The following is a 25,849-nucleotide window of genomic DNA, read 5'->3' as shown; positions in this document are numbered from 1 at the left end:
CGTCCACCCAGGCCAGGCCTTGGTCCAGCCACCCGCCACATCAACTCCCGGGGGAGGGGTGTTGTCTCCCAGCTCCGAGGCCGAGCAGGAGGCCCAGGTCCCCGCGTGTCTTCTGTTAGCGCAGGGGACCTCGGCCACTGCTCAGCTAACCGGAAGACCCTTCCCTCCCCGAATGCTTCAACCTGGAGGGACCTCCAGCAAGGTCGGCCCGCGCGGGCGGCGACACGCCTGTCCCTGCGCACGCACACAACTCTGCACACGTCAGCCCCACGCTGTCCCGCCGCCCTGTGCCCGGGCGCACGCAGGCAATCACGCGTGTCCGCACTCGCCCGTGGGTACACGCGTCCGCCGCGAGTACCGAAGGGCCCCGAAAGGTCCGCGCGCGGATCAGGCGCTGGAAGCGAACCCGGTCGGGGCCCGGGCGGTGTCCCGGGAGGGCCCAGGGGGCGGAGCTCGCGGGGCCGGCCTCGCTGGGTCGGGGCGGGTCTGCGCCGCCGCCGTCTGTGCCGCCCCGCCCTCGGCCCCGCCGCTGGCTCTGTTCCTCACGCTGCAGCCCCCGCCGTAGCCGCCGCTGAGCCCACTGCCACCGCTTCTGAGGTAGGCGCAGCGGAGAGGGGCCAGGCCTCTGACTGCGCCCCGAGTCGCGGGCCGGCCCGTGGGGAGTTGGGGGAGGAGATGGGACGGGGAGCGGGTGAGGGCGAGGGGCCCAGAGCCGGGCCGGGGCAGGGAACGGGAGCGGCCCGCCAGGGCCTGGCGGGTCAGCGGCTGGCAGAGCAGGCCGCGCGGGGCGGGCGGGCGGCGAGCAGGCCCCGGCGGGGGAGCGGGTGGCCGGACATCCGGAGGCGCCTGCGGCTGGGGACCAAAAGCCCGCGGGGACCTTTGGGCGGAAGGGCACGGGCCGCCGCGTGGAGGCCCGGCCCGCCTTAGGTCTAGGTGACCTTCCTTGGAGGCGACCTCTGGCCCTCGATCCCGCCAGTGCGGGTCGGGCAGGGACCCGCCCGCCACCTAAGCTCGCCGGGCTGGGCTCACGGACCTGTGCGGGCCACGCTGTCGCCTCGGGGATGAGCTCATGTGACGACTGGGGTCCCGCGCCCCCGGCCCTGCACGCCCTGTCGGGTCCATGCCCGGAGGAGCTGGCTCCCGGCACTGCCTGCGCCTGCCAGCACCTTACGGGCGGAATGGGAGGCTGACAGTCGACTTAGGCCGCAGGGACCAGGGCCGGAGCTGGGGGCTGGGCAGAAGGTTAGGCCTTAGAAAAAGAGGTCTCGCGGGTAGTGATGTGGCCTTCTTGGCCTTAGGAGGGATTCCTGCCTGATTCGGTTGCTCATTCATTCATCAAATGCAGCGGTGCCTTCACGAAACTGCTTCCGAGCCCTTTGGATTTGAGGCACGCAGCATTAGTGATTTGTCCAAGGTCACACAGCCAGGAAGATACTAAGCCTCTGTTTTTTCATCTGTAGAACGGGAGCAATCATACCTCTTCTTCATCGGGTTTTTGGGAAGAATAAAATGAGTTGATTAACTTCAAACATTCAGAACAGTGCCTGGTAGGGAGAAGGTCTGGGCAGAAACCTTGACACTTACCCTTGAGGCTTTTAGGGGAGGATCTAGCCCATCCCCTGCAGACTATTTTGCTCTGCATGGTGCTCTGGAAAGGGTTCAATAAAGGTGGTCTCTGTTATTTTAAACATTATTATTAGGCATTTGTGTGCCAGGCATTGAGTAACTTTCAGGGTAATTTAAAAAACCTTTAAGTTTACAGACAGGATCAGGCTGGAGCAGAAAGTTGAATGTGGGTTCAGACCTGGGCTAAGCCTAGGCCTGTTCCACCTGAGGCCCCCAGCCCCTGGACCAGCCTCCCCTCTCCAGAGGAGATAGGGAAATGAACACTTCCTTTGCCTAATGTGCTGTAGGCAAGGGCAGGGCAGACTGCCCAGGGTCTGCCTTCTTTCCACCCCAGCTCTGGACTGAGTTCCTACAGGGTCAGGCTTAAGCCTTATACAACTTGGTTTTCAGTGCGTGGGGTGGTGCCACCTGGCAATACTAGGTACTTGAGAAGGGTCTGTGGGGGTGAATGCACTCTTGCTGACAGAAGGATAGTTTTCACCATTCCAGCATGTGGCTTATAGTAGGTGCTCATTAAGTATTTGTGGGATTATTGAATGCGTATATGTAGTGGCTGCAGGCCCAGACCATAGTCCCTTGATCTTGGACATCCTTTTTGAGGGACACACGTCTCATTCACTTTCAGAAAATAGCCTTGCCTAGCAGAGAGTCACAAATAAATAAAGGGCTACAAGGGTGTGTACAGCCCTAGAACAGTGATAGGCAGAACTGTTGCCTAATTTGAAATAATTGCTTTGAACATGTTATCCTCATTCTGTGACTTTCCAAGTCCTTTGGGAAACTTGTTGAACTGGTGTTTCTGGGCTTGCAGGGCTGGGGGTGACACTGGTGAAGGGGATTCTCCTAAAGCCCTTGGGCCTGGTGCCTCTTCCTCTCAGATGGTGAGGGGGTCAATGGCTTCTACTGGAGTTGTCCTGAATAAAGTGCTTGAGCCTGGGTATGGGGGGCTGCTCTCAGTCAATTAGTTTATTTTTGCTATTCTATAGGCAGGGGCTGTTTGTAGACAAACAGAGGGGCTCAGGGGGACCATATAGTGAGGATTTGCCTTTGGGCCTCTGGCCCCACTGGACAGTAGGCACACGTCGACAACCACCTCCAAGATGGTGGTCATGGGGAACATTCACCGCCACCTTTACCGGTAAGGTGCTCCCAAAATCCATTTTGCCCTTGATGGGATTTCTCAAAGTGTGACATCTTTGGTAAGAGAGAGAGGCATGTATGGCTGAGAGCCAGCCCAAGCCTGCAGGCAGCCCCCCAGGGTGCTCAGGGGCTCCCCTCTGGTTGCCACTGAGGAAAGGTGATCAGGTGATCAGCTGGGCCTGGGCACAATCCTCCATTTCACTGCCTGCTCTCAGAGGGGTGAGGGTAAGTGAGAATCTTAGCCCTTTACCCAGAACTCTGCTGGAAAGAGTCCAGGAGAGCAGATTGAGCTCATATAACACAGCTCTGACATGAGCCATAGGGTCTAGTTACAGGCCAAGTTACTTTCTTGTTCCTCAGTTTCTCCACTCTAACTGTGATCGTCATCATTACAGTCATTCTTTATTGAGGGCCTGCCCAGCACTCTCCTGGCTGGTTGACGTATGTATTATGACGTTGAATCCACTGTCCTCCAAGCTCTGGGAGAGAGGTACTGTCGTTTCCATTTCACGGGTCAGGAGACTTGAGCACAGAGTGGTGAGGTAACCATCCCAAGGTCACACAGCTCAGCAGAAACGGGGTTGGGATTCAGGGCCTGGACTGGCTAGCTCCAGTGCCGATGCTTTCACACTGCAGTTGCCACTCCAAGGGGCCACTGTGAGGAGCTAATAGATTTGAGTGCCTTTTGAAAGGTAGAACTTGCTATTCAGAGCGGCACTGTTACCCTTTTACACTGATCAGAGGGAGCATGTGCATGGCTGGGTATAGTCTAGCTGTCAGTGGACAGCAGTCAATGGAGTTACCCTGTTTGTTGCGAGGACAGTGGCACAGGGTGTTTATCAGGAGAAGGGTCAGTTTTCCGTGGGATGAGGTAGGAGGCATTCTTCCAGTACCTGGCTGGACAATATTCAGCCAAACAATACCTCATTATGGTTGGGGAGAACTCTGGACCCTGTGGTTCAGGGTGACCTTTCGGCAACCTGCACGGCAGCTATAATTATGATAAGAAATATATAAAATGAAAATCTGTAATAAGTTCTCGCTGTGTGTGTTACATGTTTACTGGGTACCAGCCACTGTACTAAGTGCTTTGTACTAGCAATCTCATTCAGTCCTCAGAATGATGCTGAGTCAGGGACTCTTTTCCTGTACTGGAACTGAAGAAAAATGAGGGGCAGATAGGTTGTGACTTGCCCAAGATCTCGTAACAAGAGAGTGGTGGAGCAGGATTGGAACTCAGGTCTGCTCGAGTCTACCTGCCCAATCACCGTCTATTTTATCTCCACTGGGTCAAGCCAGGCAGCGAGCAGGAGCCCTAGGTGCACCTGGGATCCAGACCTTGGCATGCTGCCTGCCAGCCCCGGTCTTCTCCTCTTGATGGGTGGGTGGGTGGGCAGGCAGGGTGTCCCCAAGTCAGCTGCATTCTCTTGAGGCTTGTGGAAGGCTGTGCCGGTGGTGGCCCACCTCCCAGGGTGTTTTAAAATAGAAGCAATACCTGGAAAGCCCAGCTGCCCTGTGTGAGACATTCATGGAGGGGGGTGGGAGGACAGATGCACTGAGAGGACCGACCTACCAGAGTCTGGAGTGGATCTGGAGGGGCAAACAAAGAATGTCCAGAATAATGGATTGTGGTTCCACTGCCACTTATTGAGCCCGGGCATTGGCTTTGCCAGCATCCTGGAGATTCAACCAGGGCCCTTCTCCTGGGCTGCCATTTCTGGTGAGAAAGTGTGGGGTAGGGGTGTAGGGAGGCTCCTGATGGCGTTGACCTCACATACTGGCTTTCAGAGCAGCTCTGGCCTCCTGCGGGCGAAGTTGCTTTTCCTGGTCCCCAGAGTTAGGAGTAGTTGCTTTTGCTCTAATCCCTGGCTGGTCTGATGCCCCTCTTATAGGCTGGCCCAGTTCTGCCCTGACAGACTACCTAGAATGGTGTTAGAAATAGCAGAGCCAAAGGCTTTCCTACAGTTCTCCCTTCCTAAGGGGAACCCGGGATGGTGATGGTGAAGGCGATGATTGCTGTGTTGGTTGGAGTCCTTGCAGGAGTCAGATGTACACTCTCATGGGTTAATTAAAGAAAGCGTGATGAAAGGATCATCTGCAAAGGTATGGGCAGAGTGTGGGGGACCTGACAAGGGGTGTGGGCCCCTTGGTCCTTTAGAACAGGAGGGGGTCCTTTGGCAGGAGCTGTGGCGTTGGGTAGAGGAAAGTCACTGCCCACCGGAGGACCAACAGGGAGGCAGCCTGGGGGATGAATACCCCAATTGCACTCTCCTATCTTCTGCTGGTGCCCCCTATTTGCTGAGCCCAACCCATAGCTCACTGAAAACAGTCCATAATGATCAGCTCTTGGGGCACAGAGCAGGACGGAGGAGGAGGGTGGGTCTGGAGGGGCAAACAGAAAATCTCCAGATTAATGGATTGTGGTTACACTACCATTTATTGAGTGCTCACTGTGTGTCAGACATTTCTGCATGCTCTATTTTCCGTACTTAATCCTTGCAGCAACAGTGGTAGCAAGGCACTATTGTTAGCCCCATTTTATAGCTGAGTAAAATGAGACCCTAGGAGTATAAGTGGCTTGTCCAAAGTCACACAGCTAGAACGTCTGCCAGGCTCATAGCCCCTTCCATTCGTCACTGTGCCCTGCCACCTGGGTACTCGGATGGGTGCAGAAATGCCATGGCAGGGTGGCTCTTGGTGTTTAGGTCCTAGCCCAGTTATACCCTTGCCATTAAAAATGTTGTCTGTTGACCCACTGGGTGTTGCCTGTGTTCAGAAAACTTTTCCTCTCCACTGTTCCTGACTCAGCCGTTTGGACCCATGGCCGCCCTGCTCTCTGTATCAGCCATTGCAATGGTTGCTGGCTTTCTGAGAGCACCAAGGCTCCCCTGCCTGGATCCTTCTGAGGGAGCTTCTGCAGAGAAAAGAACATGCTTCAAAGTGGGGGTTCTGGGGGGGTGCTTGGTGCGGGGAGCCAGCCCACTCTTCTCAGTGGCATCTGAGGGCTGCCCTGCCTGTGCAATAGGCAATGAAAGACTGAGAGGGAGGAAGGAGGCTTTTGAAAACGTGCCTCAGGTGACTCTCATGCACACTGAAGTTAGGGAGCTCTGCCCTACTCCTACCTTCTGGGCAGGGTGGCCAAAGCCGTCAGTGGTCACCTGAGGGTAGAATGTGCCCCCCACAGGCCTTACCTGTTAACCCTGCCACCTCGGTGTGATTTGAATCTGTTCTTGGAACCAGTATAGACACTTTGATGGTTTTCCCTTCTGGCACCTCTGCTGCAGTAGCCTTTTGGAATGGGACTTGTGGCATCATGAATGCAGCGTGGCTTAATTTTGAACACATTCGTTAGGTTTTTAAATTTTCTGTCCTTAGTTTAAAAAAAAATTATCAAGTACACAAACAACTTAAGTGATTAAGTAGAATCAAAAATGAAAATCCTATTTTAACTTCACTCCTTTCCTAAACCCCCTTTCCTTTCTAGAAGCAGCTCCAAGGCAGCCACAGTTTACAGGTTAGCTCATGTCCTTCCCTTTCACATGCTTTTCCATCCATTCACAAATGTGGAACATATAAAGATGCATATGTAAAATGGTTTTCCTCCAATCACATGGAATTATACATTTTCTGTGGCTTGCTCTTTTCATTGAACTATTATCATAGGTAGCTTTCTATGCCACCACGTAGAAATCCACCTCATTCTTTTTGATTACCACATGGTATTCCTTAGTTTGCAAGCACCTTAATTTTTATTCATTTGTTTCCTTATTGGTGGACATTTAGGTTGCTTCTGGGTTTTGTGTTAAAAATAACCCTTCAGTCAGCATCCTCCTGTATACATCTTTGGGTGCCTTGGGTGCCACTGTGAGTGTGTTCCTAGCAGTAGAATTGCCGCTAGAGTTACTGCGTGTTCACTTAGGCACTGCCCACCAATGGGCTCCTCAGGGGCTGTACTGTACGTAGTATTCCTACTTGGGGAGAATGGGAGTGATCATTTTCCAATGCAACAGTAGATATTGTCATTTACATTTTTGAGAATCCATTGGTTGAGTGAGCTGCCCAAACACAGATGTGTCAGACTTTCTAATGTGGCTCTCTGAGGCCCTTTTAATAAAGTCTGCTTGGTTCTGATGTCAGAAGTGGCAGTACTCTCTTCCGAAGGCGCTTGGTTGGTCTCAGCTTGAGTTCAGCTCTCCTTAGGCCATTGTGGCGGTGGGGCATGCTAGTTGTGCGTCTCCCCCCCATCCCTGGTGATGCCGCAGTTTCCCTGTAGAGGGAGCTCCTGCCTACTGGTTACATTGTCATTTACTTAGTCCCTATTGTCGGATACTGTTTCCTTTTTTTTTCTACTGTAAAAATACTTTGATGCTTACTGCGCGTATACTTATTAAACAGACAGTGCTGTCAGAACACCCTGCTTCATGCTCAGCCTCTAGAAGCTGAGTTTCTTCTTTTTTTTCTCTTTTTTATTGAGGTAACATTGGTTTATAACATTGTTTCATGTATGCAACCTTATATTTCTACTTTTGTGTGCACTACAGTGTGCTCACCACCAAAAATTTAGTTTCCATCCATCACGATATCAATCCCTTTACCCATTCCCACCCTCTCCCCTCCTTTTCCTTTCTGGTAACCACTATTCTGTTCTCCGTATCTATGTGTTTGTTTTGGTTTGTTCATTTATTTTGTTTTTTGTTTATTTATATTCCATATTTGAGTGAAATCACAGGGAATTTGTCTTCTCCATCTGATTTATTTCATTTAGCATAATACCCTCAAGGTCCATCCGTGTTGTCACAAATGGTCAGATTTCATCTTTTTTTTTTAATGGCTGAGTAGTGTTCCAGTGTGTGTGTGTGTGTGCGCGTGCGTGTGCGCGCGCGTGCGCAGTATCCAGTATTATCCATTATCCATTCATTATCCATTCATTTGTTGGTGGTCTCTTAGGTTTTTTCCATTTTTTGGCTATTGTAAATAATGCTGTGACGAGCATAGGAGTTCACATGTCTTTGCGAATTTGTGTTTTCATATTCTTTAGATAAATACCCAGAAGTGCAACTGCTGGCTCATATGATAGTTCTAGTCTTAATTTTTTGAGGAATCTCCATGCTGTTTTCCGTAGTGGCTATACCAGTTTATATTCTCACCAACAGCGTATGAGGGTTCCCTTTTCTGAAGACACGTGGGGTGGATGCTGCAGAGACAGATGGGGAGTGATTTGGAGCTGATTGAGGTGGCGGGAGGGGCCAGGACCAGGGTTCAGTCTGCAGGTCAGTGCAGGCAGGGTGTTAAGTGAGAAAGCAGAATGCTGAATTCTCTCCCCATCTAGTCCTGGCCTGAGAAAGTGTGGATGGCAGTCATTGTTTTTACATTAAAATTGTTTTTGAAGCAGGTGCTGAGAACTGTGCTGGCTGCTGTTTGCAGCTGTAGGAAAGCTGGGCTTCTCAGAGAGGCAGAGCTGCTTCAGTCCTGTCAGATAAGTGCAGCAGGAGGCGAGAGGTGGGGAAAGAGGAAGACTCCATGAGAAGCAAAAGGGGAAGCTACAGCCACACAGCCTTTGGTGCAGGGGAGTCAGCGTCTTGCCCCCCTTGGTGGGTGTTACCTCAGGGCCAGGAGTGGGTTTGGCTCCACTCAGCTCGTGGCTCCTGTGCCTCTTCCCTGCCCGCTGCTGCGCTGGGGATGCAAGGAGAGCCTGGCCTTATGTGAGTTCCCTCTGCCATCCCACCTCTCCTGTCCTTGCATGGTAATCTCCTCAGTGGCCGCTTTAGGGGGATTTTTGCTGTGGGTGGAGTGTGTTTTGACAGTTGGCTTTGCTTTTCAGTTTTGGGGATTAGGGATAAGCAGGGGCATTTGGGGAGCATTAAATGATGAGTGTTCTGACTTTTTCCTGAGGGATGGACCAGTCCAGACGTGAAAGCCATGTGTGCCACGTGTGGTGAGGCGGGTCCTGGAGCCAGGGGAGGGTACTCGGGAAGGCCCTGACCTCTGAGGTACAGGAGGTCTTAGCTGACCCGGAGATATTGCCACTGGACTGCTCTCCCTGTCACCCGGCTGGGGCTGAGTTTGTAGCCCAGCTGGGAAGGGGACAGCACTGAAGAGGGGTGTTCTGTCCACTGATAACTGTTAGCAATCGGTGTGTGTGTGGAGAATGTTCTGGGCCCTTTGCTGAGATGTTTTGCACGTTTCCTTGGGGCTCTGTTACCTAGCCTTCAGTCCAGGGTTGTTTCATTGCTTCTCCTGGGAGGGGCCCAGGCCCATCTGTGGCTGGGGCGTGTGCCTAAGGCAGAGAGTGTTTCTGGAGGACCTGGTGGATGGTTTCCTGGTTTGTCCCTGGGTTGGATGTGCCTATGGGGTTCATTTGGGGTGGAAGGGGAGAGGGGAGAGAGCCTTGAAAGAGCCAGTGGGAACAGCCTGAAATGGGTCTTCCACCGTGTTCTTTATGCCCTGATCCTAATGGAGACTGAGTTGCCCATGGTTCTGGCCTGATCATGTGTGAGAAATACAATAACAACAGCAACAAAAATAGGAGCGCGTAAACAGCTTACTGGGCTGCTCCTCTCTGCTCTGACACAGAGGGAGCTGGGACAGAATTAGCAAAACCTCTGAAAAAAGTAAAATAGGACCAGGACCACAGTTTTATAATTTAAAATTGTGCAAGTTTATAGTTTTTTAACATTATACTCATTGGTTTTTTGGGCTCCCTGCAATGTCTTTGAAGTTGAGGCTTTGGTCAGGATACAACTTCCAGTTGTGATATTGTTCCCCTGAGATCCCTTGCACCACTTTTCATTGGGTTCCCATTTAACCAGGAATATGCCATGTGGGTGTTAATTTGTGTGAATACATTTATATGTGACTTTAGGTGAGGTGTATGCAGTTTGGTAATTTAGGTATGCTGTATTTAAAATGGATGGAACCATCCTTGGGTTAATTGAATTTCTGGCTGAGGCTAACAATTTTGGAGATGGAGAAGATGCAGGAGATGGTGCTTTCTCGCATTCCCCTCTCCTTCTGGGTGGAGCACAGAGTGTGTGCCATCTGGATTAGGGTTTTAATTCTGTGTACATAATGTATCAGTGCAGAGCCTCCCAGCAGCGCAGTGTGGTCCTTAGGGCAAGCACTATTTGAAGTTCTTGCCTTCCTTGAACAACGAGGTGTTTAATAAATGCTTGTTGACTGACTTAGTGATGTGCATCAATCCCAAGTAGTACTTTGATAGTTGGTTTTAAAAGTCAAGTCACATTGAAGCTCAATAGATGTTTATTTGAATTAAATTTGGGGGGGATGTGTTTGCATTTCCTTCCATGTGAAGAATTGCCTAGTTAGGTAGGTAGGTTTTACTGTTTTCTCTATGAGGAATATGATACTCTAAAAGTGGGTTCCTGTAGCAAAGGTTTTGTGAAAAGTTGGGTCCATTCTGACACATAGTAGGTACTCCATAAATATTTGTTGAATGAATGATATCAGAACTGTATAGAAAATACATTGCCATGTATTTAATGTCCTAGCAGTTGATATTTTGTAAGAAGATACGTTTTATTGGCAAGAGTCCTGCAGTTCAGTAAAGTAGCTGGCTTATGGGACTGTGTCTTTGCCAATGAATTCATTTAGAAAATATTGACTGACTCCTACCATATTCTGGGCCTGTGCTCAGTCCTGGGGATGCCTAGGAGAAGAGGTCCAAAGTCAGGCTGGTCTGCTGTCAATAAAAACTTACTGGGTGTTTCAAGCTCTGGCCACAGAAAGAAGCAGGAGATAGCACAGTCTTCTTTGTCCACACCTGGGGGAATAAGGTATGTGGAACTCAGTGCTGATGATTTTTATTGGTGGAAAACTTACCAATGTGTTTATTCTGGTGGTTCTTTTATTATAGCAGAAGATGGCTGTGCCTCCCACGTATGCTGATCTTGGCAAATCTGCCAGGGATGTCTTTACCAAGGGCTATGGTGAGTGTTGCATGGAGTGGCCTTTCAGCTCAGAAACTGGGTTGGCATGTTTGGTATTTTACCCATTACAGTTTGAGAGACTTGGGTCAGTCAGCTCTCAGAAACTTCATGTCAGGGAAAAAAGATAAGCCTTCTATGGCTAGTGAAGCAGTTTTGGTTGTGTACCCAGTACGGGTAGGCTTGTGAATTGCTGCAGACAAGTGGACATTCTTGTTTCTTCTCCTAGGCGGGAGCAGGTCTGTGGATGCTGCTGCAGTGGAGCGCGGCTTCTAAATTTGGAGCTCGTCTTAGGCATGTGCTCACGCTGTCATGCACCCTTTTCTCAGACTCCACTGGGAGTGCAGGTGGGGCCTGTGTCTGTTCTGCCTGCCACTGTTCCATGGCAGCCGGGCTCCACACACAGAGAGGCAGGCAGCAGTGGAGACCGGTGCCCTCTGCACTCATCTCATTTTTAAACAACCTAAGGGAGGCAGAGATGCTGCTCTTGAGTTAGTTATTTAACCTATTAACAGTTACCATGTTCTTTCTTTAGGGTTTGGCTTAATAAAACTTGATTTGAAAACAAAATCTGAGAATGGACTGGTAAGTTGTCTGCCTCTATGGAGCATGGATATTTATTGTAGATCAATAAATAATCAATAACTTCCGTCTGGGTGGCAAACAAAGGGACTTTTCTGATTGTGGCAGCTTGTGGTTGTCACATTCATTGCATCCTCTGTGGCATGGGTGGTCCAGGGGAACCATGTGACTAGGTCCCCAGTTAAGCAGCTGTTAATACTCATAGGAATATGGGGCAGGCCTCAATTTTATTTTTCCTCATGTTTCTTATTTCAAAATTGACCTGTGTTCCATACCACATAATTATTGAAAAAAAACCCCAAATCTTAGTAATCCCTTTTAGATTGTGAATTGTTGGAAGGAGGAAGTTTTGGGTAGAATTACTGCAATGTCAGCTTTAGCTCAAAGCTTTTTCTCTGTACGAGCCTGGAGGTAGGACAGAAGGAGAATTGCCTTCCTGTCCAGACTAAAGAGTTACAGGGGAGGAAGGAATCTTTCTCCTGATAAAGAATTCCCTGAAAGATTCCTTTAATTAGCAGCCTCCATCTGTACTTCAAATATCTAACTGAATTATAGAATGAGCTTTTGCACCCACACATTCAGGGTCTCACCTCTTGCATAAAGGGAAGTACAGTGCATTTAGGGGTGGAGCAGTGCAGAATGAAGTGCTGGCATGCAGGCTGTGACTCTCTTCTTTAAAGGAATTTACAAGCTCAGGTTCAGCCAACACCGAGACCACCAAAGTGACGGGTAGTCTGGAAACCAAGTACAGATGGACCGAATATGGTCTGACGTTTACGGAGAAATGGAACACTGACAACACACTAGGCACGGAGATTACCGTGGAAGATCAGGTAATGGTCACTTGTGAAAAGACACAGTTTTATTAAGTGACATCGGCTGCCTGTCTTGTGACTAAACCTGTTGGTGAATTTCTTTTCTGTTCAGCTTGCACATGGCCTGAAGCTGACCTTCGATTCATCCTTCTCACCAAACACTGGGTAAGAATATCATCTGTTTTCTCCATAAGGACCTTTAGTGGTGTTTCATAGTAAGATTTAAGATTCATTCTGTGCTGTTTGTTATTGTTCTCCTGGCCTCAGCTGTGGAGGCTGCAGGATTTCTGGTCCAGTAATACTCCATTCCACGTGGGTGAGGCGGCTCACAATGTAAGTGGCCAAGGCTCTAGGGCAGCAGGCAGTGTTTGGAAGCAAGGGCTGTTGGTCACTGTTGCCAGCCCCATTTTTCATGCTGGAGGGCCTCTTCCCTAGCTTCCTACTTAGGGACACTGAGAGTATGTGGGCTTAATTGCAAGGTGGCTCCTGAGACTGCACTTTCCTGCTTTAGGCCCTCCAGTCACAGATAGATTAGGCTTGCTGGTTATTGGGCACATCAGGAGGCAAGAGGGCATGTTGATCTGCCTCAGCTCCTGGTGCTTTTCAAAGTGGCTAGAGGGAATCAGTCTCTTCTAGAACACTCTCTTGTTTTTTTCCATTCAGAGCAGTGGGTCTCCTAGGCCTGGGAAGGTTGTTTTGCACACTGATGACAAGGCCAAGGGCATGTATTGAATTTCATTTCATAGTTTTTTTAGTTTTTAAAAATTGTGGGGACTTCCCTGGCAGTCAGTCCAGTGGTTAAAACTGCACGCTCCCAGTGCAGGGGGCACAGGTTCAATCCCTGGTCGGGGAAGATCCTGCATGCTGTGTTGTGTGGCCAAAAATAAAATTTGTGGTAAAATACACATAAAATTTACCATCTCAACCATCTTTAAGTCTTTATTTTTCATGACTCTGACACTTTCAAAGATGATTGGCCAATTATTTTGTAGAATCCTTGATTTGGATTTGTCTGATGTTTTCTCATGGTTAAACTCAGGCTATTTATTTATTTATTTATTTTTCAGGTTATTTATTTTTGATAGCTGTAGATAGGATGTTGTGTTCTGTCCATCTTGGTGCATGACATCAGGGGGTATATATCAATGCGCCTCATTACTGGTGACGTTACTTTGGTCACTTGATTAAAGTGGCGTTTGCCAGATTTCTCTGTAAAGTTACTTTTTTTCTCTTTATAATTAACAAGTATCTTGTGGGGAGATGCTTTGAGACCATGCAAATATTCTAATTTTTATACTTTGACTCACAAATATTAGCATCCATTGGTGATTCTTACCTACAACAACTGTTTGGCAAATGGTGAATTTCTTTCTTTTTTTCTTTTCAATTTATTTTTTTATATGTTATTTATTTATTTTTGGCCGTGTTGGGTCTTTGTTGCTGCACTCAGGCTTTCTCTAGTTGCAACGAGTCAGGGGGCTTATTGAGGTGGCTTCTTTTGTTGCAGAGCATGGGCTCTAGGTGCGTGGGCTTCAGTAGTTGCAGCACGTGGCCTTCAGTAGTTGTGGCATGCGGGCTCCGTAGTTGTGGATCACGGACTCTAGAGTGCAGGCTCAGTAGTTGTGGTGCACAAGCTTAGTTGCTCCATGGCATGTGGGATCTTCCTGGACCAGGGCTCAAACCCGTGTCCGCTGCCTTGGCAGGCGGATTGTTAACCTCTGTGCCACCAGGGAAGTCCCCCAAATGGTGAATTTCTATTCCCATCATTCCTTCTACATTTATTAATTGGGATTTTACTGAAAGGAAGAGCTCTTTCTTCTCCACCTTTTATTTATTTGATCAGTCATCTGTATTAGTACGGATTCTTGGACATTTATTTTATTCTATGGATTGTAATCCATTACTATATTTTGTTACTTATATTGTCCCAGATATGGCCATTGGGAGCCTTCAAGTTGACATCCTGTGTGCTTTTGACAAGCCCCTGTCATTTTTTTGGAGCACTTCTTCAGAAAGTGTACTTGTTCTTCCCTAGTCCTGCTATCAGCTATTTCTCTGAGGAGCCTTTGTTCCTTTTATTGAAGAATGGTGTTTAGAAACTAAGACTGTGGGTACAAGATGTACTCATTGCTACTGGGTATTTGAGGAAAGTTTTGATGACTCGATGGAGATTGGAAATGAAAGCTGACTTTCCAAAGTGTCTGAGGGGTACAGCCTGGGAAAGTATCCTGGCTTCCTTTAAAGAGGTAAGCATATACCACATTTGGATGAAGCTGCAGACAGACCTCATCAGGGGACTGGCACCCACACTGAGTACTTACCACAGATAAAGCCAGCTTGTTAACCACAGATTAAGAGTATACCTCTCTCAGGTGCTGTCACATTAGCACCATTATTTAAATAGCTTTAAAAAATCCCAATGATATTTGAAAGAGGAAAAGCTCCAAAGGCATAGAATGCTGCCTTAGAGCCAAGCCTGGAGAGAAACCTAGTCGCTGCCCCACCAGTGCCCTTTCCCTGGGGACCTGGTGCCTCTGGCCAGAATCCAGTGGGGTGGCATGTGGAGGCACTGTGTAACTGTCCAGTGTGGCTTGTGCACACCACTGGTCAGAGGCCCTGGTACAGGTGTCACATTTTGTGTCAGCAGCAGCATTTTACCCAGTGGTTAAAAGATGCCGAATTTCTACATGTCTTGATTTCCCCTTCTTTCTGAATGTCAGCCTCGGAGCAGCTGTGTTTTTCATCAGTCATCCTACCCTGCTTGGTGCCAACTGGATACTTGGTCGTAACCCAGGTCTCTTCCTCTAAAGAGCCGGCAGACCAAAATAGGTTTATTTTAAGTTTTTCTTATTGAGAGTTAGTTTGATTGTCACTCCTTTCCTTCACAGCTTGCAAAAATGCACAGAAGCAACTTGAACAGAAGTTGTAAGTTTCATTGTCACTAGGGACGGGTGTTAACTTTATTTTCACCTATGACCTCTGAAATTCTGACTCATTGGAACTTGGAGTGTTTAATCTTTAAATTTTTTATTATGGAAAATTTCAAACATGCGAACGAATACGGAAAAGCATATTATACCTTCATCATGTTCTCATCACTCAGCTTTAATAACTATCAACCCATGGCCAACCCTGTTTTATTTATACATCCATAATCAACCCCTCCCACCCTCAGATTATTTTGAAGTAAATAACAGATATCACATACTTTCATCTGTACATATTTTCATATGTATCTTTAAATAAGTTTCCTTTTAAAAAAAGCATAGCCACCGTATCATTACATTGTGAAAATTAATCATAATTTCTTAATATTGTCAAGCCTGATCTCTTCAAATTTACATGATTTCATGAAAATTTTTTAGAGAATCAAAAATTGTCCATGCAAAATTGTAAAAATTGCTTCATATGGCTCCTAAATCTTAGTTTTTAGGTTCTTCTTCTGGTTTTTTTCCCCTTGCAGTTTATTTGTTAAAACTAGATCATTTGTCTTCTAGAATTATATATAGAGTAACTTTTGCTGTTTGCGTTCTGTGTTGTTTAACTTGTTCCCCTGTCCCCCACATTTCCTGGGAATTGCTAAGTCTAGAGGCTTCATCACATTTAGATTCCGTTTTGGGGGGTGCTGAAATCTGCTTCCATAGGGAGGCACACAGAAGGCCTGGTTTTCTCTTTGTATGTTAGTGCCGTTCATGATCTACTCATAAGGGGTTACGAATGGGTGATAATTCCACCTTTATCTTTCCTTCTTCATTTTTAAGCTGGAATATTTCTATAAAGAGAAACTTACCAAATCTTTGGTTATTTTGAGATATAGTTAGTATAGGAAAGGTGGGATACATGTTTGATTCCTTTCTTATTTACCCTTTTCAAAATAACAGATTGATCCTCTAGTCTCCAAAGATGACCAATGTGTGTGTGTCTTGAGTGTCATTATGAGTTCATAGATTTAAACATTTGATGTGCTTCAGTCGCTGCTGATACTATTCTTGATGCTTATATTGTCTCATATTTGAAGCCCTTGGGAGCGTGTTTTTTTTTTTTTTAATATATTTACATATTTACTTATTTGGCTGCACTGGGTCTTAGTTGCAGCATGCGGGATCTTTTAGTTGCGGCATGCGGGATCTTTTAGTTGCGGCATGCAGGCTCTTAGTTGTGGCATGTGGGATCTAGTTCCCTGAACAGGGATCAAACCTGGGCCCCCTGCACTGGGAGCATGGAGTCTTAACCGCTAGGCCACCAGGGAAGTCCCTGTGGGAGCCTCTTCTTCTTAGCTCTCCAGTCCTTTTGCCCCAACCTCAAAGTCTTTGATAGCTTTGATAGATGCTTCAAGCTCATTTTGCACGTTTCCTGCCCCAACCTGTAATCTGCAATTTTCTGAGGAGTGCTGGTTCCTTTTAGGAGGGAATGGTATTTAGGGCCCCCAGTTTGGGTGCTGGGGATGAAGCTTTAATCTCAATGTGAATGAAGCTGGGCTGGACAGGGCTGTGTGGTCCTTGAACCTTGAAGCATATCTGGTTTCTCCTGTGGTGTCTGCTGAGAATGTTTCTCGCTGTGGAAGATGTCCATTTTGCAGTTGAATGACAGAAACAATCAGGTGAAAATAGTCTAAATTTTATTTGATAGATGTGATCTTGTCTCTAATGCTGACTTTTGGTAAAAGTCATTGTGATAATATATTTGCAGGTGACATGAGTCACCTGCCTTTCCTAAGAAATGCTGGGTCTTGAGTAATAGTCAAGGGAGGCACTATCTGGCCGTATACGCAAATCTGGGATCAGCAAACTAGACCTGGGATCTTGTCCAGTCCACCAGGGCTTCCTGGCCCCCTATGACTGCAGGGCCCCAGGTTCTACCTCACTATCCAGTTCTCTGAAATATATATTCATTGGGATCTCATAGATACTGAATTAAAAGCTATCTAACTGTTGTATTTACTTAGAAGGGAATTAGTATATATTTCTTTACTAAGTGAGCCACAAAGTAAGAAGATGACCATCTCATTAAAAGCTGCTGTTTAGATAGCTGCCTTCATGACAGATGTATCTTTTCCACAGACTTGGAAGATAGCAAAGATGCATCTGTTTCATAATTACGTGGTGGTGCTCTGCATAATGAATGCCTGTGTAGGCCACTGTATTGAGCACAGGGAGAGGATAGTAAAAATTACTTAGCGCTTCTTTTTCCAGCTTTTCTTGCCTGTGTTCTCGCTTCATTATGGTGGTGTTTCTTCATTATTCTGGATTCCAGTTGAAGAGAGGTTGTGTTCTGCCCATTGTGGCACAGAAGTTGCTTAAGGGAGATCTGGGGCCCTGGCTTTGCCTTCCTACCCTCCTATTCAAACGGGGATTATTATTTTTATAAATTTGTGTCTCTTGGCATGCTTGTTGCAAGATGAGTTAGCTTCTGATTTTAATACAATTTCTTTTCCTCCAGGAAAAAAAATGCTAAAATCAAGACAGGGTACAAGCGGGAACATATCAACCTGGGCTGTGACGTGGATTTCGACATTGCCGGGCCTTCCATCCGGGGTGCTCTGGTGCTGGGTTACGAGGGCTGGCTGGCTGGCTACCAGATGAATTTTGAGACCGCAAAGTCTCGAGTGACCCAGAGCAACTTTGCAGTTGGCTACAAGACTGATGAGTTCCAGCTTCACACCAATGTGTAAGTGTATGTGAGTGTGTGCAGTCGGGGGATTGTTTACCATGATTTTTTTCTAAGCTTAATTTTTAATCACTGGGAAGTGAGTTTGTTGGAATCAGATGAGCCAAATGGCCTGCTAGTATTGTTCTTGTTTCCCACCTACCCGTTTCCTGAAGTGATGTAGTTTCTTACTATTCTGTGAACAGTAAATGTTGTCCCTGGTACACACAGAATGGCTGATCACTTACGGCAAGGGCATGATGTCAGTCCACAGGCGTGTTCCTTCCCTGCAGCTTTATGGACGTTGGAGGGCCTTTCATTTTAGTTAACAAAATGGGGGTGGGGAGGTGTAGCTCTCTTTCTCTGTATACTGCGTGAGGACCAGCTTGCTGTGCTTTAATGAAATGTAGGCATGGGAGCCAAATTAGGAGTTGATTATCTCAGTTAAATACTGAGTGTCTTCTCTGCATGGCAGAACATTTAAAAGTTTATTAACTGGACAGTATCATGAAGGGAAGAGGAAATTACAGGGTAGGTTAGAGAGAGCCCTTTGTAATCAAACTTGAGGGTTGAAGCAGAGTGCTGATTTAGATTTAAGGGAAACAGATTTCATCCATGAAATCTCTGTAGACATGAAGAACTAATGCATGGTGCAAGTTGGGTACAAATTTACCAAATTTCTCTCTTTCCACTAGAGGTCACTAAAGTGACTTTTAAAATTTAGAGACAAGTAAATGGTATTTGGGTCTAATAACATTGGGTCTAGTAACATTTCCGTAATAAAAATTTTTGAGGAATTTTTATAATTAATAATATAATACATTAATATAATAAATTAATAAAATTTGAGTCTTTTAAAACTAAAAAAAATCACAAGAAAACTATGGAGATGGACAGCCCAGTGGTTGGGGGAGGGGAACAGGAAGGGTGTCACTTTGAAGGGGTGGCACAGGGGAGTTTGGTAGTGGGACTGTTCTGTATCCTGGCTACAGGAGTCTTTGTATTAAAATTCATAGAAATGTTTACTGAAAAAGGTCAAAAAAGATACGTAAATTTAAAAAAAGTAACATGCAAAAAAGCCATAGGAAAAATATCACATGCATAGAAGTGTTTTTTAATTGAAAATTTTGGCTGACATGGAAAGTGCTTCCTTGGTTTGAAATTGGGAACTTGCACCAGTTCCAGGAAGAGCAATGACTTTTAGGTTTTACTAACCTGAGTTTCAAGATTTTTAATAAGTGGACCTGGTTTATTTTTGGAACTGGCATGGAAACAGCTGACACAGCTAATCTGGGTTGCCCTGGTCTTGCAGAGGCCCAGGTGTGTAACAGGTGTTCTGTGTGCTTCATGTAGATGGCTTTTTTGTTTTTGTTTTTGTTTTTGTTTTGGCGGTACGCGGGCCTCTCACTGTTGTGGCCTCTCCCGTTGCGGAGCACAGGCTCTGGACGTGCAGGCTCAGCGGCCATGGGTCACGGGCCCAGCCACTCCGCGGCATGTGGGATCTTCCTGGACCGGGGCACGAACCCGTGTTCCCTGCATTGGCAGGCGGACTCTCAACCACTGCGCCACCAGGGAAGCCCTAGATGGCTTTTTTTAAACAAATTAATTAATTAATTTTTGGCTGAGTTGGGTCTTCGTTGCTGTGCGCAGGCTTTCTCTAGTTGCGGCAAGGAAGGGCTACTCTTCATTGCGGTGCGTGGGCTTCTCATTGCAGCGGCTTCTCTTGTGGCAGAGCACGGGCTCTAGGCGCATGGGCTTCAGTAGTTGTGGCGTGTGGGCTTCAGTAGTTGTGGCACGTGGGCTCCGGTGGTTGTGGCTCACGGGCTCTAGAGCACAGGCTCAGTAGTTGTGGTGCATGGGCTTAGTTGCTCCGCGGCATGTGGGATCTTCCTGGACCAGGACTCAAACCTGTGTCCCCTGCATCGGCAGGTGGATTCTTAACCACTGCGCCACCAGGAAGCCCTAGATGATTTTTGTTTGTTTGTTCGTTTGTTTTTGTTTTTTTGCGGTACGCGGGCCTCTCCCTGTTGTGGCCTCTCCCGTTGCGGAGCACAGACTCCGGACGCGCAGGCTCAGCGGCCATGGCTCACGGGCCCAGCCGCTCCGTGGCCTGTGAGATCTTCCCAGACCGGGGCACAAACCTGTATCCCCTGCTACGGCAGGTGGACTCTCAACCACTGCGCCACCAGGGAAGCCCCCTAGATGATTTTTTTTACAACGAGTTCCTTTGTGGTTTTAAGAGTTCAGTACAGGAAGGCAGTGTTGCTGGTTTTAGAATGTATTGAAAAATCTAATGTTTAAACACATTTAAGCCCAAGGAAATTTCCCCGTTTGAGTTAAAATCTATTATTTTTGACAAGCTGCTGTTTTGTAGCATGCTCAAGACTTTCTGAAGAAGTCAGGATTCTCTGTGAATCAGGTGGTGTCTATGCTCTTCCTGTACTTTCTGGAAGCACAGTGTCTGTCTGGCTGAATTTCAGGGAAAACTTAAGAATTTAGAATGTATTTAATGAGCATCTACTTTAGGGAGAGTATATTAGTGAAGAGCAGAGTTTGCAATGAAACAGCAACAATTTATTCATGGGTTAGTGAGTTCTAAGCTCTTTGCTGGATTCCAAAGCGTATGGGACCTGCCTTAATAGTTTCCAGTGCTATTTCCAGTGGAGACACCCAAAATGATGAGGCAGAACTTTGACATTGTATTTTTTTTTAAATTTCTTTGTTTTATTTGTTTATTTTTGGCTGCGTTGGATCTTCGTTGCTGCACACTGCCTTTCTCTAGTTGCGGTGAGCGGGGGCCACTCTTTGTTGCGGTGCGCATGCTTCTCATTGCGGTGGCTTCTCTTGTTGTGCAGCACGGGCTCTAGGCGCGTGGGCTTCAGTAGTTGTGGCACACGGGCTCAGTAGTTGTGGCTCGCGGGCTCTAGAGTGCAGGCTCAGTAGTTGTGGTGCATGGGCTTAGTTGCTCCGTGGCATGTGGGATCTTCCTGGACCAGGGCTCGAACCCGTGTCCCCTGCATTGGCAAGTGGATTCTTAACCACTGCGCCACCAGGGAAGTCCCCTGACGTTGTATTTTTATGTTAAAAATGTTAGAGTGGGGAAGGGGATATTCCCAGAGGCTGCGGTCAGTACGGTGTGTTTGGAAGAGAGGAAGGAGTTTGGCTTGCTGGGTTTCATTCCATTTTTGAAAGACAGAAACATTTGTAATGTAGCAAGTTGCTCCTTTTCAGATCTCACCAGGACCATAGATGTTGCAGCATGGGCCAATAGTATGCATAGGCCAACAAGTCTGAATAATAGGTTAAGCTCTCCTGTAATTGCTGTTCCTCCTAGGGCCTGGGTCAGTTCTGGCTGTGCACCCTCAGCAGTGGATGCAGCTAAGGGTGCTAAGGGTGCTGGTGCTAAGGGTTATAAGCTGCCTTCTGAGGAACATGAGTGGCCCAGACTTTCTTGCCATTTCTGGCTTTGTTCTCTCTTTCCATTTTTATAATAGAGCATTTATAAAAGTAATAACCTTAGCAGCAGAAGAAAGAAATCACTCAGAATCCAGAATCCCAGTGCCCTAGTTACTGCTTTTATTTTAAAGATTAATGTAGAAGCAAACTTCAAGTTCCATGCAGCCTGAGTAGTTGACTGAGCTGCCTCTGGGTGTTCCCAGTGATGGCTGAGATAGCCTTTCCCTTCCTCTGAACCTTCCTGACCCTGGTGTCTGTGCCATTCCTATCAGGCTTGCCATAATTTGGTGCCTGTTTTGTGATCAGTTGAATCCATTTACAACATGCTTGTCCTCTGTTAGACTTGGTCAGCTCTGCCCAGCTCAGGTCGCCTTCCTGGGCTGCTTGGCATCCGTGCTGTGCTTATTTGCAGAAATGACGGGACAGAGTTTGGTGGCTCCATTTATCAGAAGGTGAATAAGAAGTTGGAGACTGCTGTTAATCTGGCCTGGACAGCAGGAAACAGTAACACTCGCTTCGGAATAGCAGCCAAGTACCAGATCGACCCTGATGCCTGCTTCTCGGTGGGTACCTGTGGAATCATCATGTATCTCTGAGACCTTACCCTGACCCTTAGGTTGGAATCCTTTTGGACTGATGGAATTCCATGCTTTGGCTAGAGATTTTCTCACTGTGAGAGGGTTCACAATGAGTAAAACGATCAGAGTAATGATATTTACTATGGCTGTCAGGCACTGTATGGAGACCATTATATGTGGCTTACTGTATTTAATTCTTATACAACCCATTTGAGATAGGTGCTTTTTTTTTTTTTTTTTTTTTAATTATCCCATCCATGTTTTCACAAATGAGGAACTGAAAGCTTAGAGTGGTTGAGTAACTTGCCCAAGGGCAGGCAGGTGGTAAGTGCTGGGGTTTGTGTTTGACCCAGACTGCCTTGCTGTGAAGCCTCCTTCTCTAACCAGTCCCTGGTCCATGCTGCAGACTGTAAAGGGGGTTACCTTGAACCTGAAGGTTTTAAATGTTCCTTTCCCCCTCAGTTTTCATTCTCTTGCCCAGATCCTGTACTGCATATTGAGAAATCAGGCCCTGGCATTGGGTGGTTGGCATCTTGTCTTGCAGACCCTGTAGCATAGCTAATGGACCCTTGCGTTGCTGCACAGTTTTTGCGTTAAATCTTGTTGAGCTCATCTCTGTTGTCACAGGGCACTGCCGGCTGTATCCTTTTTGGGGTGGAATGAGGAAATCTCATGTTGCAGGATGGTTTCTGGGCTGACTTGTGTAATTTACAGACAGCCTATTTTAAGTCTCCTGAAATAGGAACTGAATTTGGCTTCCTTAATGTCAGGCACTTTAAAACAAAGGAAAAGGGGCCTTATTATTTGGAGGGCATGGGCAAAATGGAACATCTAGATGGGGCACTGACTGCCTGGAGGCCTACCTTCCTGTTTTCTCCTGTGGGAGATGCTGCGTCTAAAAACAGCATGTGAGCAGGAAGACACACACCCTGGTAGCTCTGGCTTTCGCCAGGTATTCTCACAGCGTGAGCTTGCTCTGCTCCTGACCTCTCCTTACTTCCCCAGAAAGGGGTCAGGGAGAGGCCTAGATTTTCCTACAACTCAGGCAGAAGAATAAGGGCGAAATTATTATCGACTCAGCTGCTTTATTGATTAATTTATTAATCAGCATTCAGTAAGTGCTGACATTTAAGTGATTGTCTAGGTTATTGTTTTGCTCCAAAAATTCAGGCTTGTCAGTGCCAAATTTTTTTGATTTTTGCTTCTCTTTTTCATGAAGAAAAAATTCGAACAATGTTCTGCTGTTTAAAAAAACGCTTTAAAACCCCATCTGACATTTGGTCTGTTTTTCTTTATCCCAACAAATACAAGAAAGTCTTTTATGTCTCTGGCCATAAATGAAGGTGTCCTCACCTGTTATAACTTAAAAATACAGACCTACTATGTATAAATGGAATTGGGCACACATACTGTAAGGAATCAAATGTAAATAATTACTTTCTTTTACTTGAAAATTGTGTTGTTTCTTTGCGTTACCCTTCTGAGACCTAGTTCCTAAATTTGACATAGTTCATATTGAATTTAATGAATCCTATAAACAGAGTGGTCATGAAAAAAGAGAATTTGATACTGAAGTCCAGAGTTGGTTGATTAAAAAGCTCTTATTCAGTTTGGAGACAGAAATGTGAAGTACTTAACACTTTCGCTCTCTTATCTTTTCCTTGACTAGGCTAAAGTGAACAACTCCAGCCTGATAGGGTTAGGATACACTCAGACCCTAAAGCCAGGTATGTGTTGGTTGTGTGAAATTAGTTCTTTGTCTTAAAAAAGATGTGGTGCTCGTTTGCTGCTTTATGTTATTGCTTGTAAAATGACTGTGTAGTACATTGTAAATGAGTGTATATAAAGTTTTGTAGTTGACTGTTTGTAAAGGAGTGCAGAGTCATTATAAAACGGTTGGCGAATAGGAGAAGTAGTAAGTAGGAGGGAAAAGGCCAAGGCTAACATGTATTACATTTTTGGTTATTTTCTTCCATTCTTTTTCCCAGTGTGTGCCTAATGCTTGATACTTATTTCCAGCAGGTTCTTAAAACCAGCCTATAAGTCATCCCCATTGTGAAACTGGTTTGTAGGTTTCCTCTGCACAGTTAGCTAGGCCAGTCCATAGTATGTTACAGCTACAGGAAATAATACCCCCTTGGGGTTAGTTTGGTCAGACTGGGGCTTTGAACCCTGGAAATCTAAGGTTACATGATGGCAGAATCAAGCTGTTCTAGAGAAAATAGCATTTAGTCGTGTGTGTGTGTGTGTGTGTGTGTGTGTGTGTGTGTGTGTTGTGTTTGCATTTGTGTGCATGCTGTGATTGGGAGTGTAAGACCGTGGAGTCTGATTTGTGGTTGGGGTTTCATTTCAAGGGGCTTTTGCTAAGGAAGTTTTCTGCATGGATTTTGTAGCGGGGATGATGAGAGGATGAAGGAAAGTGGATTTGGGTGAGCTATGGAGTCGTCATTATTGTTGCACAAGCTCATCCTCAGCTACCCAGTCATTAGTCGGATGGCGCTGAGTAACAGGGATTCAAGGGCCTGTGGTTTTGCCCCTGCTGATCACACTCAGCTGGAACAGGTTCTGAATCTGGTGTGGTGTCACCAGTGTGCTTCAGCCGTCCTCCATTTGCTAACCTTTCTTCTCTTTTCTTTCCTCCCTCTCCCCTCCCTTCCTCTCCCTGACTTCTCCCCCTGCAGGTATCAAACTGACACTGTCAGCTCTGCTGGATGGCAAGAATGTCAACGCTGGTGGCCACAAGCTTGGTCTAGGACTGGAGTTTCAAGCATAAATGAATACTGTACAATCGTTTAATTTTAAACTATTTTGCAGCATAGCTACCTTCAGAATTTAGTGTACCTTTTAATGTTGTATGTCTGGGATGCGAGTATCGCTAAATATCATGTTAGACTTCCAGGTTAAAGATGATTCAGCTTTAGAGTGTTACCCTTTCAGAGGTACAGAAGAAACCCAATTTCAAAAAAGTTCCTTTCAGCTGTAGACTTGAGGGGGAGCTTGCTGGCCCCTCTAGAGATGTCAGGTTTCTTTTTTACCTAGAAATGGCTGCAAGTGGAAGTTGATAATTTGCAGGCACTTTGTAATTTGTAAATTCGTATTGAGTAAATGAATGAAATTGTGACTTCCTGAGAATTGAACCTTGGTTTCCTACCCTGATTGAGGAGAAGCTGTTTGATGGTGTACACAAACTCATCTGAAAGGGACTTTTTTAGGCAGGGACTTTTTCCACCCCAATCCATCACCTCTTTTACACCAAAAGTAGTCTGCAGGGCGTGGTAGCTGTTTCTTTTGTGCCATTTTGGGGTGGAGAAGGTGGATGTGATGAAGCCAATAATTCAGGACTTAACTGTGTTTTTTCTCATGTTGTGTTTTTTTGCCCTTGCACCAGAGTATGAAATAGCTTCTAAGAGCTCCAGCTGCAAGCTGGGAAGAGTCTCTGTGACTGTAATCACATGGTGACAACACTCAGAATCTAAATTGAACTTCTGTTATATTCTCGCCACTCAGTTTATTTTTTAGCAGTTTAATGGGTACATTTTAGGGTCTTCCATTTTGTGTGGAATTAGTTCCTCCCCTTCAAATGCTGTAATTAACATCACTTAAAACTTGAATAAAATATTGAAACCTTATCCTTCTTTTGTTGTCTTTATTAACAGGAGTGTGAATAAACAGGACATATGTTTGGTCTTGTTCTTTGGCCCCTTGGTGTGGCTGTGTGTGTGTGTGATATTTTTAGTTTTCTATTGCTGCATAACAATTACCACAAATTTAGTGGCTTAAAACAACACTTAATTATTTCACAGGTCTGTCTGTCTGAAGTCCAAGCACCGGGTGCCTGGGCTCTCTTAAGTTTCTCACAATGCTGAAATTAGGATGTCAGCCGGACTGTGTTCTCATCTGAAGTTTGGGGTCCTCTTCCAGGCTCATATGGTTGTGGCAGAATTCAGTTACCTTTAGTTGTAAGATAGTGGTTTCTATTTCCTTGCTGGCCATCAGCTAGGGGCCACTTTCAGCAAATAGAGGCCACCTGCACTCCTTGCCATGTGGTGTCCTCCATCTTCAG

At 46.4% G+C, this 25,849-nt stretch overlaps 1 protein-coding gene across 2 annotated transcripts; it reads left to right on the top strand.

The window, feature by feature from the left end:
- Positions 1-471: 471 nt before the first annotated feature.
- VDAC1 (voltage dependent anion channel 1) lies at positions 472-25,415 on the top strand. Of its 2 annotated transcripts, none has more exons than XM_082650883.1 (9): positions 472-597; positions 10,640-10,712; positions 11,245-11,294; positions 11,972-12,124; positions 12,219-12,271; positions 17,546-17,773; positions 21,621-21,771; positions 23,456-23,513; positions 24,468-25,415. In XM_082650883.1, exons 2-9 carry the CDS (start codon positions 10,646-10,648, stop codon positions 24,557-24,559), a joined length of 852 nt encoding a protein of 283 aa, XP_082507009.1. In that variant the 5' UTR covers positions 472-597; positions 10,640-10,645; the 3' UTR covers positions 24,560-25,415. The 2 variants fall into 2 exon arrangements, with proteins under 2 accessions (XP_082507009.1, XP_082507010.1); XM_082650884.1 differs by having other exon boundaries at positions 500-597; positions 10,643-10,712.
- The last annotated feature ends 434 nt before the right edge of the window (positions 25,416-25,849 follow it).

This window comes from Grampus griseus (assembly GCF_964374135.1).
Source record: "Grampus griseus genome assembly, chromosome: 3".
Classification (NCBI taxonomy): domain Eukaryota; kingdom Metazoa; phylum Chordata; class Mammalia; order Artiodactyla; family Delphinidae; genus Grampus; species Grampus griseus.
Note: the sequence above shows the minus strand (reverse complement) of the source record. Positions and strands in the feature narration are given on the sequence as shown.